Source organism: Microcebus murinus, chromosome 18, assembly GCF_040939455.1.
Source record: "Microcebus murinus isolate Inina chromosome 18, M.murinus_Inina_mat1.0, whole genome shotgun sequence".
Taxonomy (NCBI): Eukaryota; Metazoa; Chordata; class Mammalia; order Primates; family Cheirogaleidae; genus Microcebus; species Microcebus murinus.
This window is the reverse complement of record NC_134121.1, coordinates 27,444,387-27,456,762: the sequence shown is the minus strand read 5'-3', so window position 1 is coordinate 27,456,762 and position 12,376 is coordinate 27,444,387. Positions and strand designations below refer to the sequence as shown.

The 12,376-nt window shown below is 43.5% G+C and overlaps 1 protein-coding gene across 2 annotated transcripts; it reads left to right on the top strand.

Moving 5' to 3' along the window:
* Positions 1 to 4,776: 4,776 nt before the first annotated feature.
* LOC105881426 (C-C motif chemokine 15-like) lies at positions 4,777 to 11,096 on the top strand. Of its 2 annotated transcripts, XR_012913053.1 has the most exons (6): positions 4,777 to 4,791; positions 6,654 to 6,882; positions 7,392 to 7,428; positions 9,775 to 9,834; positions 10,283 to 10,394; positions 10,817 to 11,096. XR_012913053.1 is itself a non-coding variant. In XM_075994374.1 (4 exons), exons 1-4 carry the CDS (start codon positions 6,807 to 6,809, stop codon positions 11,016 to 11,018), a joined length of 450 nt encoding a protein of 149 aa, XP_075850489.1. In that variant the 5' UTR covers positions 6,680 to 6,806; the 3' UTR covers positions 11,019 to 11,096. The 2 variants fall into 2 exon arrangements, 1 of the variants encoding a protein (XP_075850489.1); XM_075994374.1 differs by lacking the exons at positions 4,777 to 4,791; positions 7,392 to 7,428 and having other exon boundaries at positions 6,680 to 6,882.
* Positions 11,097 to 12,376: the final 1,280 nt, after the last annotated feature.

Below are 12,376 nucleotides of genomic sequence, written 5' to 3'. Positions count from 1 at the left end.
AAACCCCTGACCCTGTTGGTCATGGAGGTAGATTTGAAGCTGTCTGTATCTCCTACCTCCCAGTCGATGCGTCTACTATAATAAATCCTTTCTTCTTAGACAATCCTCATTGTCTCAGCCATTGGCTTTTGTGCAATGAGCAACAGTGAACCCCGCCTTGTGGGTTCATTAACAAATCTACAATTATCTCAAAAGGTTTAATTTAAAAATGTTAATGACCATGCTTATCTACACATTATTTGTCTACTATAGACACACACCCAAAATGTGCATCAAATTTTATCATCAAATTTATCATTTATCATTAAGACCATGCCTTTGTCTTAAATGGTGAGCTCTAGAATCAGACAGACCTTGGTTCGAATCCTAGCTCTGCCCTTTACTAAGCCGTGTGGGCACACAGCAAATACTAGCAAATTACTTCGCTGCTCTATGTCTCCATAGCCTTGTCTGGAAAAGAGATAATGATTGTGCCTGTTTCACAGACTGTAGTTAGGACTTAATTATAAAATACTTATAAAACACATAAAGCAGTAAGTAGCCCATGTCTCACTGCAACTATTTACTATTCCTATAATTTGCACCTACATCTCACTGGAATCTTGTGCATCTTTTCTCTGCCTTTTGAAGCAGTGTACAGTCTCTGTCCTTGACCCAGGTCAAAGGCTATCCTTTCCATAAATTTTTCTCATCATACCAATCCAAAGGGGATCTACCTCATTCTCCTCCATAATCCTCATTGGACACAAAGGCTCCACAGCTCTGGGTGGCAGAACTTCCTCAGTCCTCTGTCTCTACCCTAACTACAATAAAGCATCTTCACTAATACTTACATAGCCCTTCTAGAACAAGTACTTAGTTGAATTAAAGCCTCTTCTTGAATTGGGAACTATTGCTTTTGCTTTCAGCAAGCTTAAAAAGGATTATCAGTTAGCTTTTGCTGCGTAACAAATCACCCCAAAACACAGTGGCTTAAAACAGCAAACCTCTATTATTCTCACAATTCTGTGGGTTGGATGGATAGTTCTGGTCTGAGTCAGCTCAGCTAGGGTTTGATGGTCTCCAATGACCTCTTATCTGGGACAGCTAGGATATCTAGGGATCTTTCTCTCTATGTGGTCTCTCCTCCTTTGGGAGGTTAGCATGGGCTGGCACACATGGTGGTATAAAGATTTCCAGCAGCAAAATAGTGCAAGTCTCACTGCACCAGCACTTTTCATGTCTCTGCTTTCATCACATTTTTAATTGTCTCATTGGCCAATGAGAGTCACATAGCCAAGACCAGACTCAGTATGGGAAGGGACTTCCCAAGGGCATGCACACTGGTTGTTAGGAATTATTGCACCCATTTTTGCAAACAATCTACCAAAGAAAAGAACAAGTTAGATAATTAAACCAAGACCTATTTCAAATAACTAGTTTGAGTTAGGAGAAATGTTTGGTGCAAAATTGAAACCTCTTTATTTGACTTGGTCTCTTTCACCAAAGACAAATATGGTAGCTGGTATACAGGAATTGTCAGAACATATTTAAGGGACCCCATCTCTTTGCAACCCCAGAGCAGTTTCAATTGCATGGCATAGAATAGACTTTTCTTATGGGCCCCTTTAAGGGGATATTGTTTGGATTTGTTTTGTTTCTCTAAGGAGGGTCTCGGTCCAGTCTTACAAACATTAAACAAAACAATAAGATGAGTTGGTAGGCTCTGTTATTGCCCATATTATTTAAGAAGAAAGATTCTCTCATGCAATAGACCATTTAAGATCATGCACAAGGAAGAAGTGCACATGATTATTGCCAATCACAGATATGTATGGAAAGGACTGAAAAGGTCATATGGGAGATGGTGTAGCCCAGGGACTCTCCTCACCAGCCACACTATCTCTTTGGGTCATGGTCAGGCCTGCCCCAAACATTTACAGGGCTCAAGGCAAGCATACAAAAGGAGGCTTCCATGTCAGGTGTGTCGATATTTTAAACTTATAAATGAAGCTAACAAACCAATTTAAGAGTAAAATGAATTGCTCAATATTGCAACCATCTGCCACTATTGCACATACAGTGCTCCCCCCCATCCATGGGGGATACATTTCAAGACCCCCAGTAGATGCCTGAAACCTCAGATAGTACTGAACCCTGTACTAGCATGAATTTCTTTTTGTTTTCTTCCTTCTTTTCCTTCCTTCCTTCCTTCCTTCCTTCCTTCCTTCCTTCCTTCCTTCCTTCCTTCCTTCCTTTCTTCCTGTTTTTCTTTTTTTTGACAGGGTTTTACTCTGTTGCCAGGGCTGGAGTGCAGTAATGGCATCATCATAGCTCACTGCAACCTCAATCTCCTAGATTCAAGCCATCCTCCTGGCTCAGCCTCCCGAGTAGCTGAGACTATGGGTGTGCACCACCATACGCAGGTAATTTTTCTATTCTTTGTAGAGATGGGGTCTCAACGTGTTGCTCAGGCTGGTCTTGAACTCCTGGGTACAAGCAATCCTCCTGCCTCGGCCTCCCAGAGTGCTAGGATTAAAGGCGTGTGTCACTGTGACTGGTCTCTTATTCATTCTGCACAATTTCATGGATAGAAGATCCATTTTTACGGTAGATCTTGGCAACTTCAGTGTACAGTTTTTCTTTTTTCCTTATTAAGTTGAGAACTTTCACCTTTTCACTAGAAGGAAGTGCTTTCCAGTTCTCTTTGGGTTATCCAAATTGACAGCGTCATTACTCTTGCTCCTTGGGGCTATTATTAAGGGGGGAAAAAAAGAGTTATTGCAATATAAGCACAGTCGATGTGATAACCAAGACAGCTACTAAGTGACTAACAGGTGGGTTGCGGATGGTGTGAGATCTCATCATGCCATGCAGAACAGTGCACCATTTAAATCATGAACTGTTTATTTCTGAAATTTTTCATTTAATATTTCGGGGCTGTGGTTGACTTTGGGCAAGTGAAACCATGGAAAGGGAAACTGCAGATAATGGGGGACTACTGTGTTGCAATCATGCTATCTGAGAGGAAGATTTGGCAAGTTAATTTACATATCTTTCCAAGCTTCTAAACATTTCTGCTGCCCAACTCCTCCCTGCAGCCCAGAGGAGAGTCTGTCTCCAGTGTCAGCAGGGGCACCCCCCACAGACCCACAGCATTGGCACTCAGGTGTGTTTCATTCAAAGGACATAGGGCAGGTAAGGTGGAGAAGCATTTTTCCTTAGGACAGGAAGAGCGTCCATCAAAGCAGTGGATGTGTACAATTATGAGCCATGCTGGGCCAGCCCTGAGTGCCACATGCCCAGAGATCTGGGTGCCTTTGTGCTCCCTGGAAAACTTGTTTTGTGTGTGTTTGTATTATGAAGAGTCCTCTAAGGCATGGGGCCAGGACAGGGTCACTCCTTGCCTGGGTCTTAAAATAGTACCAGTCCTGGTGCTTTGAAATGGCAATGTGTCAAGCAAGGGACACCTGTTATCTACCACTAGGAGCAGCGGCACCAGGATGTGAACCCACTACCTGGTTTGCAGGTGTTGAGGTCCCCAGGAAAGACAGGACTTACACAGGCACTGGATAAAACAGCACTTTGCTCACACAGAGAAGAGACAGAGCAGTTTCAGCTTCAATAGGCATATGGCACCCCATGGCCTGCTGGTCCTGTCCACAGCTGGTAGAGGGCAATAGTTTATAGGCACTGCTCTTGTGCTACAGACAAAGGACCCCCATTCCCTCCCTACCCATAATGGATACAGTAGTGGGATCCGCTAGGTGCCCTACAGCGCACATGCTCAAGCAGAACAGAGGAGCACGCACTGAGTCTAGAATGGAGAAAGACAGGCTGTGAGCGCTCTTTCCCTCTTTCTCAGGAAGTGCTCCAGGCCCACGGCACTCTCGAGAGTTGTGCAAGGGTCGGATACTGCACGCACGTGACTGCCTTTCCCAACAGGATGTGCAGCTGGCCTGAGAGAGAGCTAGGACTCTCCCTCACTTTTGTTTGGGACAACAATCTGAGCTCGAGGGACCTTCTTAGCTCACCTTGCATTTTACTGCACAGCTAAAACAATGTCATGGAGCTGCTTTGAGGCTATGTCATATGTGTAATACCTGGTGGGAAGAGTTCCTGCTAAGACAGCTCAGAGACAGCTGGCTTGGCTCACGCCCTGCCGTCTCTGCACAGGTGACAGGCTTGTGAATAATCCTTCGTCCATCAGATGAGGTCAAGCACCTGGAATGGTTTCACCTATGCAGGAAAGAGCCACAACTTTAGGCCCCTTTTCTCTGAGCAGCCCTTCTCAGCCTTCACGACCAGTGGGGGACACAGATACACGATGCCTTGAACCAGTGAGAAAGGAATGAGAGATGAAATCGAAATTAACAGCAGAAAATTTCCATAGGCTGGATGCAGGACTGAGAAAGAAGGCAGGCTACCCCAGTGGGGGCACATTTAGCTCAAATGTGCTGATGCTTGCCCTGCACTCCCCCTGTAATATCATAGGGTAGCATAGCACACGCTGGACAAATGTGCCGTGCAAGTGCACAGCATGGGATGTGGCAAGGGCTGTGTTTTACAAAGATGACAGGATATTTGGTGTTTCTGCAAGAGAAGAAGTTGTGGGGTATGCTAGGTAATATTGCGAAACTTACAGTAAACGCCGTATAGGATAGTTGTGAAGTAATGCCAGCAAGGTGCAAGGCCCGTGAACATGGAAAGTGCTTAATAGGCATTGGCTGTTGTTTTCACCAACCTTCTAGGACCTCCGAGGCTGCAGCAGCCTTGTGGAGCAGCACAGCCTACTCCCTTGGTTATGTCAAGGTAAGTCACAAGTAGAGCTCATCTGATTCTTAAATGTCACCAAGGATGCTTGGTGGGTGGGGAGGGGTAACAAAAAACTCAGGAAGTATGCAAAAACCACTCTCAAAATGTTTTCTGTATTAGAGAGGTCAAGAAATGGCAACATGTTGTGAAATCAACACATTGGTTGATGAATATTGTGAAATTCGTTTTTGTTTTTTCATTTTCTTTTCTTATACTGAACAAATATGCATTGAATACTGTGTCAGACACACTGTACATCACTCCATCCTATCAGCCCCGCCTCTTATTCTAGCAGGTGCTACAGCACCCGGTCGTCTGCAGGCTTTGCCCAGCCTCACATGGGGATAATCTGACCCCCCTCACCTTGGCCAGTGTGCACACCCCCCTTTTCCTGCATTGGGGATTCTCTGATGCTGAGGTGTGAGATGCCCACAGGACCCTCAGGCATGTGCAACCTGGAAGTACTGGACAAGTACTTCTGACCACACCTGAGTAACATCAGTTACTGTAACATCAGTTAATGAGGTGACTTTTGGACTAAGGATGAGGGCTGGTTTCCAGGGGAGCCAACCATTAGAAGATTGGGACTTCAGCCCTACCCCCTAAACTCCAGGGAGGGGTAGAGGGGCTAGAAATTGATCACCAATGGCCAATGATTTCAGCAATCATGCTTATGTAATTAAGCCTCCATAAACACCCAAAAAGGTGGGGTTCAGAGAGCTTCCAGGTTGGTGAGCACGTGGCAGTAGGTGCTGAGAGGTAGGTGCCTCTTCCACCTGGAGGGGGTATGGAAGCTCTCTGCCCCCCTCACACACACACACATCTTGCTCCATGTATCTCTTTGATCTGGCTGTTCCTGAGTTGTATCCTTTATAATAATAAAGCCATGATCTAACAAGTAAATTGTCTTTCTGAGTTCTGTGAGCTATTCTAGCAAATGAAACACACTCAGGAGGGGATCATGGTATTAACCTCTATTGGTAGCCAAGTGGGACAGAAGTTGTGGGTAATCTGGGGACCCACTATTGGCAACTGGCACCGGAAGTGGAGGCAGTCTCGTGGGGACCGAGCCATCAGCCTGTGGAGTCTGTGCTAGCCCTAGGTAGGGAGTGTCAGAAGTGAAGTATTGAGAACAGTAGTAGAGGAGAAACAGGAGTTTTCCTCTCAAGGAATAATACGATTCTGGTTATATTTTTGGACGTAGAGTCAAAGTACTTGTTAATGAATTAGATGTGGGGTAGGAGACAAAGAGAAGAATCAAAGATATCTCCAGACAATGTGCAGGGAATCACACAGCCAGGTTTACAAGTTAGAGTCTTCTCTCTGGGGGTCCCCATGTTTATAGGCTACTTAGGCACCTGGAAGTGGTTAACTCCTGAAGGAAAAAAACTCCTCTGATTTAGGGCATTCATGAATCTCCTAGAGGAAAGGGTCCTTTTTAAAATATTTACTCTTTTGGCCAGATATAGTGGCTCACACCTGTAACCCCAGAGCTCTGGGAGGCTGAGGTGGGAGAATTGTGTGAGCTCAAGACCAGCCTGAGCAAAAGCGAGACCCTGTCTTTACTAAAAGTAGAGAAATTAGCTGAGCCTCATGGCACGCACCTGTGGTCCCAGCTACTCGGGAGGCTGAGGCAGGAGGATCACTCGAGCCCAGGAGTTTGAGGTTGCTGTGAGCTATGATGACACCACTGCATTCTACCTGGAGTAGCAGAATGAGACTCTGTCTCAAAGAAAAAAAAATTTTTTTTACTTTCTTTGCCTGTACCCATCAGGACAGTTCCAGGAGTCCATAGGGACACCCACCTCATCTTTGCCCTTTACTTCCTGCTACATTTTCAGCCTTGTTCTCCTTTTTAGAAATAGTGTGTTACCTATTATATTGCCAAAGAACGGCATTCTGACTTCTGCCCTGTGACTTCCTGATCCTCCTGGTCTTATAAATACAAGGGTAGAGCTGGGGTCCTGCGAGCCCAGGAGTCCTCAGGCCAGCTCTGACTGCCCACCGGGAGGATGAAGGTCACTGACGCTGCCCTCCCCTTCCTCATCCTTGCTGCTGCCCTTGGAACCCAGGCCCGGGTCATACACGGTGAGTCCAGTGAGCCTTCTCACTGGTGGCCAGGTCTATGGTATCTCGCAGTCTGGGGAGGAGATGCAGAGGGACTCCACTGCCTTCCTGTGACTAGTTTCTGTCCCAGACATGATTATGGCACCGCTTGAAAAGCGGCACCAGGGTATAGACCTGCCTCTGTCCGCAGCCTTTGGTCCCTGGGGGAAAATGTTCCCATTTGGGGCCAATTATTTCCCTTTTCATGGCTAAAATTATTTGACACCTTCCCTTAATTGACATAGGACTATTAAGTGCAAGATCAAAAGAACTGTAGCAAAATTGTAAACTTGTAGAAAGAAGCATAGAATTCTATGATGTTAGAACTGTTATATACTGTCTAGTATAATCTGTATCATTTTGGAGGGGAAATGGAACCAGCCAGGCAACGGACTCAACCAAGGTCACCTAACCATCTTATTTTTTATTTAACAAATACGTATCTTGTACTTCCTATGTATGGGGCAAGCACTGTTCTCACTCTCTTACAGGTATTAACACCTTGAGCCCTCCTAACAACCCTGTGGGGTAGGTATTAGGTTGAACAATGAATTTATCATTTTTGTAGGGAAAAAAACCAGAAAATCAGTAATTTTATGTAGTTTTACATATTATTATTCACATTTTACAAATGAAAAAACTGAGGCATAGAAACCTTAGATAACTTGCTGAAGATCACACAGCTAGTAAGTGGTGGAATTAGGATATGGGCTAGTTAGGAAGTAGTTACGGAAAGATAATTAAACCATTTAAGATCTTTTTTTAATTTTGCAAGCCCTACTCAAATCATCTTGAGCATATTAATGTATACCCATGTGCTCCATTAAATATGATTTATATGTTTATATATAACTATATAAGAAATAAGTTGAAAACAATGGAAAGCAATTGTTGGACTAAGTTAACAGCTGAATCCTTATTGCCAAAATCTTTGTTCAGTATGAAAAGTAAATGTTGATTTTTAAATCTAGCTTTATTCTGTGATAATAGTCAATTGTGGAAATAAACTTTAAAAATTTAAAAAAACAAGATAGAAAGGCAAAAAGGTAAATTTAGTTTCGTTTGCCCAATTAGCATAATGCAGGCCCACAATTCCATATTCAAAACCTTTGGTGCTGATGAATTTTGAAATGCAGAATTTTTTTGGTTTTAAAATTGAATATGGTATAACCCAGCAATTCCATTTCTGGGTATATCACCAAAAGATTTCAAAGCAGGTACATGAAGACATTTTTGTTCATAGCAGCATTATTGACAACAGCCAAAAGGTAGACGTAATACAAATGCCCATTAAAAGAAGAATGAATAAACAAAATGTGGTTCATACATAGAATATTATATACATCCTTAAAGAGGAAGGAAATTCTGACACATGCTACACCATGGATGGACATCGAGAACATTATGCTAAGTGAAATAAGCCAGTCACAAAAGGACAAATACTGTATGATCCTAATCATATGAGGTATGTAGGGTAGAGAAATTCATAGAGATTAAAAGTAGAACGACAGTTGCCAGGGACTAGGGCAGAAAGGAGAACAGGGAGTTATTGTTTGAGGGGTACAGAGTTTCAGTTTTGCAAGCTGAAAAAGGTTCTGTGAATGGATGGTGTTGATAGTTGCACAGTAATTTCAATGTATTTAATGCTACTGAACTGCACACTTACAAATGGTTAGAATGGCAAATTTTATGTCATATATATTTAAATACAACTTTAAAAAATAATTTTTGGCCAAGTGTGTAATCCTAGCACTTTGGGAGGCTAAGCTGGGAGGATTTCTTGAGGCCAGAAGTTCAAGACCAGCCTGGGCAGTGAGATCCTATCTCTAAAAATTTAAAAATTAGCTGGGCATAGTGGCATTCATCTGTCCCAGCTACCTGAGAGGCTAAGCCAAGAGGATTGCTTGAGCCCAGGAGTTCAAGATTACGGTGAGACATGATCGCTCCACTGCACACCAGCCAAGGAGACCCTAACTCTAAAAAAATAATAGGCTTGGCAAGATGGCTAACACCATCTTAGTATCACACCTGTAATCATAGCATTTTGGGATGCTGAGGTGGGAGCATCACCTGAGGACAGGAGTTTAAGGCCAGCCTGGGCAAGAGTGAGACCCCAACTCTACAAAAAATAGAAAAATTAACTGGCCATGATGGCACATGCCTGTAGTCACAGCTGCTCAGGAGGCTGAGGCAGGAGGATCACTAGAGCCCAGGAGTTTGAGGTTGCAATGAGCTCTGATGACACCACTGCACTCTAGCCCAAGAGAGAGAGCAAAACCCTGTCTCAAAAAATAATTATAATGATTATAATAAAAAATAATTTTTAAAGAGATAATACATAGGTCTATTATATTAATGGTTTAAAAAATGACTTCTAAAAGGGAAATACATACCTGGATGGTACTTATCCTTGGTGGAGTTTCAGAAGCAAACTTTAATCAAACATAGCAATATTTCTACAAAAAAACATATGCAAATATTTATACTAAATTGGATAAAGACTGTAAATAGTCTCACTTCTCATGACATTGCGCCACCAAGTGAGTTGATGAAAGACTGTTTCCAGAGCCCTGAGGATTCCAGAAATGTGGAGAAAGAACTGTGGACTTTATCACATTATGCAGCCATAACCATGTTAGATGTACAGCTTGATGTTATTACTGCAAAGTTAATAGACCATCTCCATGTCTCAAGAATCTCAGGGCCCTAATGGAACAAATGGGCCAGGAAACAGGGCTAGAACCCGGGCAAGTGGCAGTGGTCCAAAATCAGAGCCTCTCCATCAGGATGAGAGTGAGGAGGTGGACAGGTGGAGATATTGAGACAATGCTGCCTTCCAGCGATTTCTCTCCCTGCCCTGTCTGTTTCTTACAGATACAGAGACAAGAGAACTAATGATGGAAATGCATAAGATGACACGTCCAATGATTCGTGGTAAACCATCAGATATGGCATATTATTTTAAATGCAGCAAGGAGGTACAGATCTTCACTATGGCCTCCAGCCAACCCATTTACAGGAGGGGGGAAGAACAGGAGGGTTCTGAAGGTGGTGAACGTCTCCAAGGAAGATCAGGATGGCCATGGGGACCTCCTTCACCGTTGCCTTCTCTATTCCCCCATGGCTGACCCAAGACTCTGCTCCCCTGGGCAGAGGGTGCTCTCTGACACCTGCAGGTGTCTGCATGCCCTCCTCTTCTGGGGAGAATGCTCCTGGCCCTGTGGTGGCCCACCCTAGCTGTCCTCAGACACACAGCCCAAACCAGGGGAGGGTGTGAAACAAGGGTGGAGGACTACGCTCTTCTGAGTCCTGCCCCTTCGACCCTGCACGGTGCTCTTGAGGAAAAAGGCTTGCCCCTCAGTGGTCCTTTCTCTACCTGCAGGCTTTCACCGCCCTGCTGACTGCTGCTTATCCTACACATCAAGAAGCATCCGCTGTGTATTCATGAGAGATTATTTTGTAACGAGCAGTAGCTGTTCCCAGCCTGGTGTCATGTAAGTGGCAAGCTCAGCGACCATGTGTGGGGGGGAGGGAAGCTGCAAGGCCTTACAGGGAGGACCTGATGGGTGGGTGTCCAGAAAAGTCCCACCCTCTGCATCCTGCCAGGTAAGGGGCAGCTTGTGTGCTTACTAGCACCCTCTGGGAATCAGGGATGAGATGCCCCCAGCGGAGAGAAGGGCAGGGGAGGAAGGAAGGAGCAGACACTAGGCTGCCTAAGGACATGCCCAGGAGTCACTAGAGGGTCTCACAGGCTGACGGAGGGTCTCACAAGGTATTGGGTATGAGTTGCCACCAGCAGAGAAGGGGAAGGACAGGCTGTTTCAAATGAGGAATCCAAGGGGCAGGGAGGATGGGGCTCCCCTTCTCCATTGGCTGAACACACCTCAGTGTGTGATCTTTCTCCCCCTGTCTCCAGCTTCTACACCAAGAAGGGGCAACGTGTCTGTGCCAACCCCAGGGACAGTCAAGTTCAAGACTGCATGACAAACCTGAAGCTGAAATCAGATATCAGGGGCCCACGAATAAGGACACTTGCTCACAGGATGGAACACCAGTTGCCAGACAATCCACCTCCAGCTGTCTTGCCCCAACTGCCTTATGAGCATCCCTTGGCCTGAATTATTTTTCTAAAAACAACATTTATTCTTCTGTTCTGGTTTTAAAGCAATACATCCAATAAAGAATATCTAATCTGCTTTGCTTGAATTTTAAGAGGAATAAGAAACCAAAAGAATTATTGAACTTTGGATAAGTGTTGTCTTCACTACAAGAGACACAGTGTAATTTTTTACAAGCCAAAAAGATGACTCATTCAAATTTAGATTGAGTATGCGTCCAAGATGTATTCAACCCATTAGTGAGGGGACCACTAAAATAATTCAAAGGTCTTTTGAGAAACAGACAGTTGTACAGTTAATTGGGGGAGACATTCTGAAATCAGTTTGCTAAAGTAGAGCTCACATTAATATCCTGTGTACATGGCAATAATAAAACTGTAATCTTTTGGGTTAATCTTTTCTAGTGAACAGAAATCATTTTCATGTGTGCTAGACAAAAATTTACAAGTTAACATATAATTTCATAATGTCTAGGGCCTAATCAATAGTAAATAGAACATCAATCAAAAGCACATTCCCCTACAGATTTCAGGAATCCTGGTGTGGTCCTATTAGACCATATTCAAATATGACATTGAAAAGCATGCAGGCATCCTTTTGCCTACTTCTAATTTTTAGATGTTTTTCTTAATAGATATAAGTTTCTAAGGGATTTCTCCCCTAAAGTTAAAGTATATTAAGAAAAACATTTAAAGATAACATTAATATTAATTTTATATGCACCTCTATTAAAGCACATCAGTTTATATTTATAATGAGTATATCTTGGTCAACTGTCTCATAAAATTCAAAAGATAGCACTGAATTCTAAACAACAACAAAATATTATGTATTTGGAAAGAAAGTTTAAAACCTAAGCTTTTAGGGTGATTTGCCTACAAATTCGATAGGAGAAAACTGATCCATACCCAAATGACCTTTGTAAGGCTAAATCACTACTAGGGTAGAAAAAGTCCTCAGATAATGGGGAAAGCTGGGAATTATTATAACCCTAAAGAGATTAAACAAATTCACATTATGTCTCATCTGCTGCTCCCTACTAAGATAGCTAATCTTGGAAAGTTTGACTACAGTTTAGAAAAGTGTTGTTTACTTTGTCAACAGAAGAGAACCTAAACTCCGTAAAAGGATTTAAAGAGGTTTACTCTGAGCCAAATATGTGTGACCATTACCTGGGAGCCACGCCCAAGAAGCCTTGAGCAAGTGATCTCGCAGTGGGTGGGTTACAATTTGGTTTTATGCATTTCAAGGACACAGGAATTACATGTAAAATCATAAATCAACACATGGAAGGTGTGCATGGGTTTGGACAAAAAGGCAGGACATCTCAAAGTGGGGAATTACAGGTTATAGGTGAG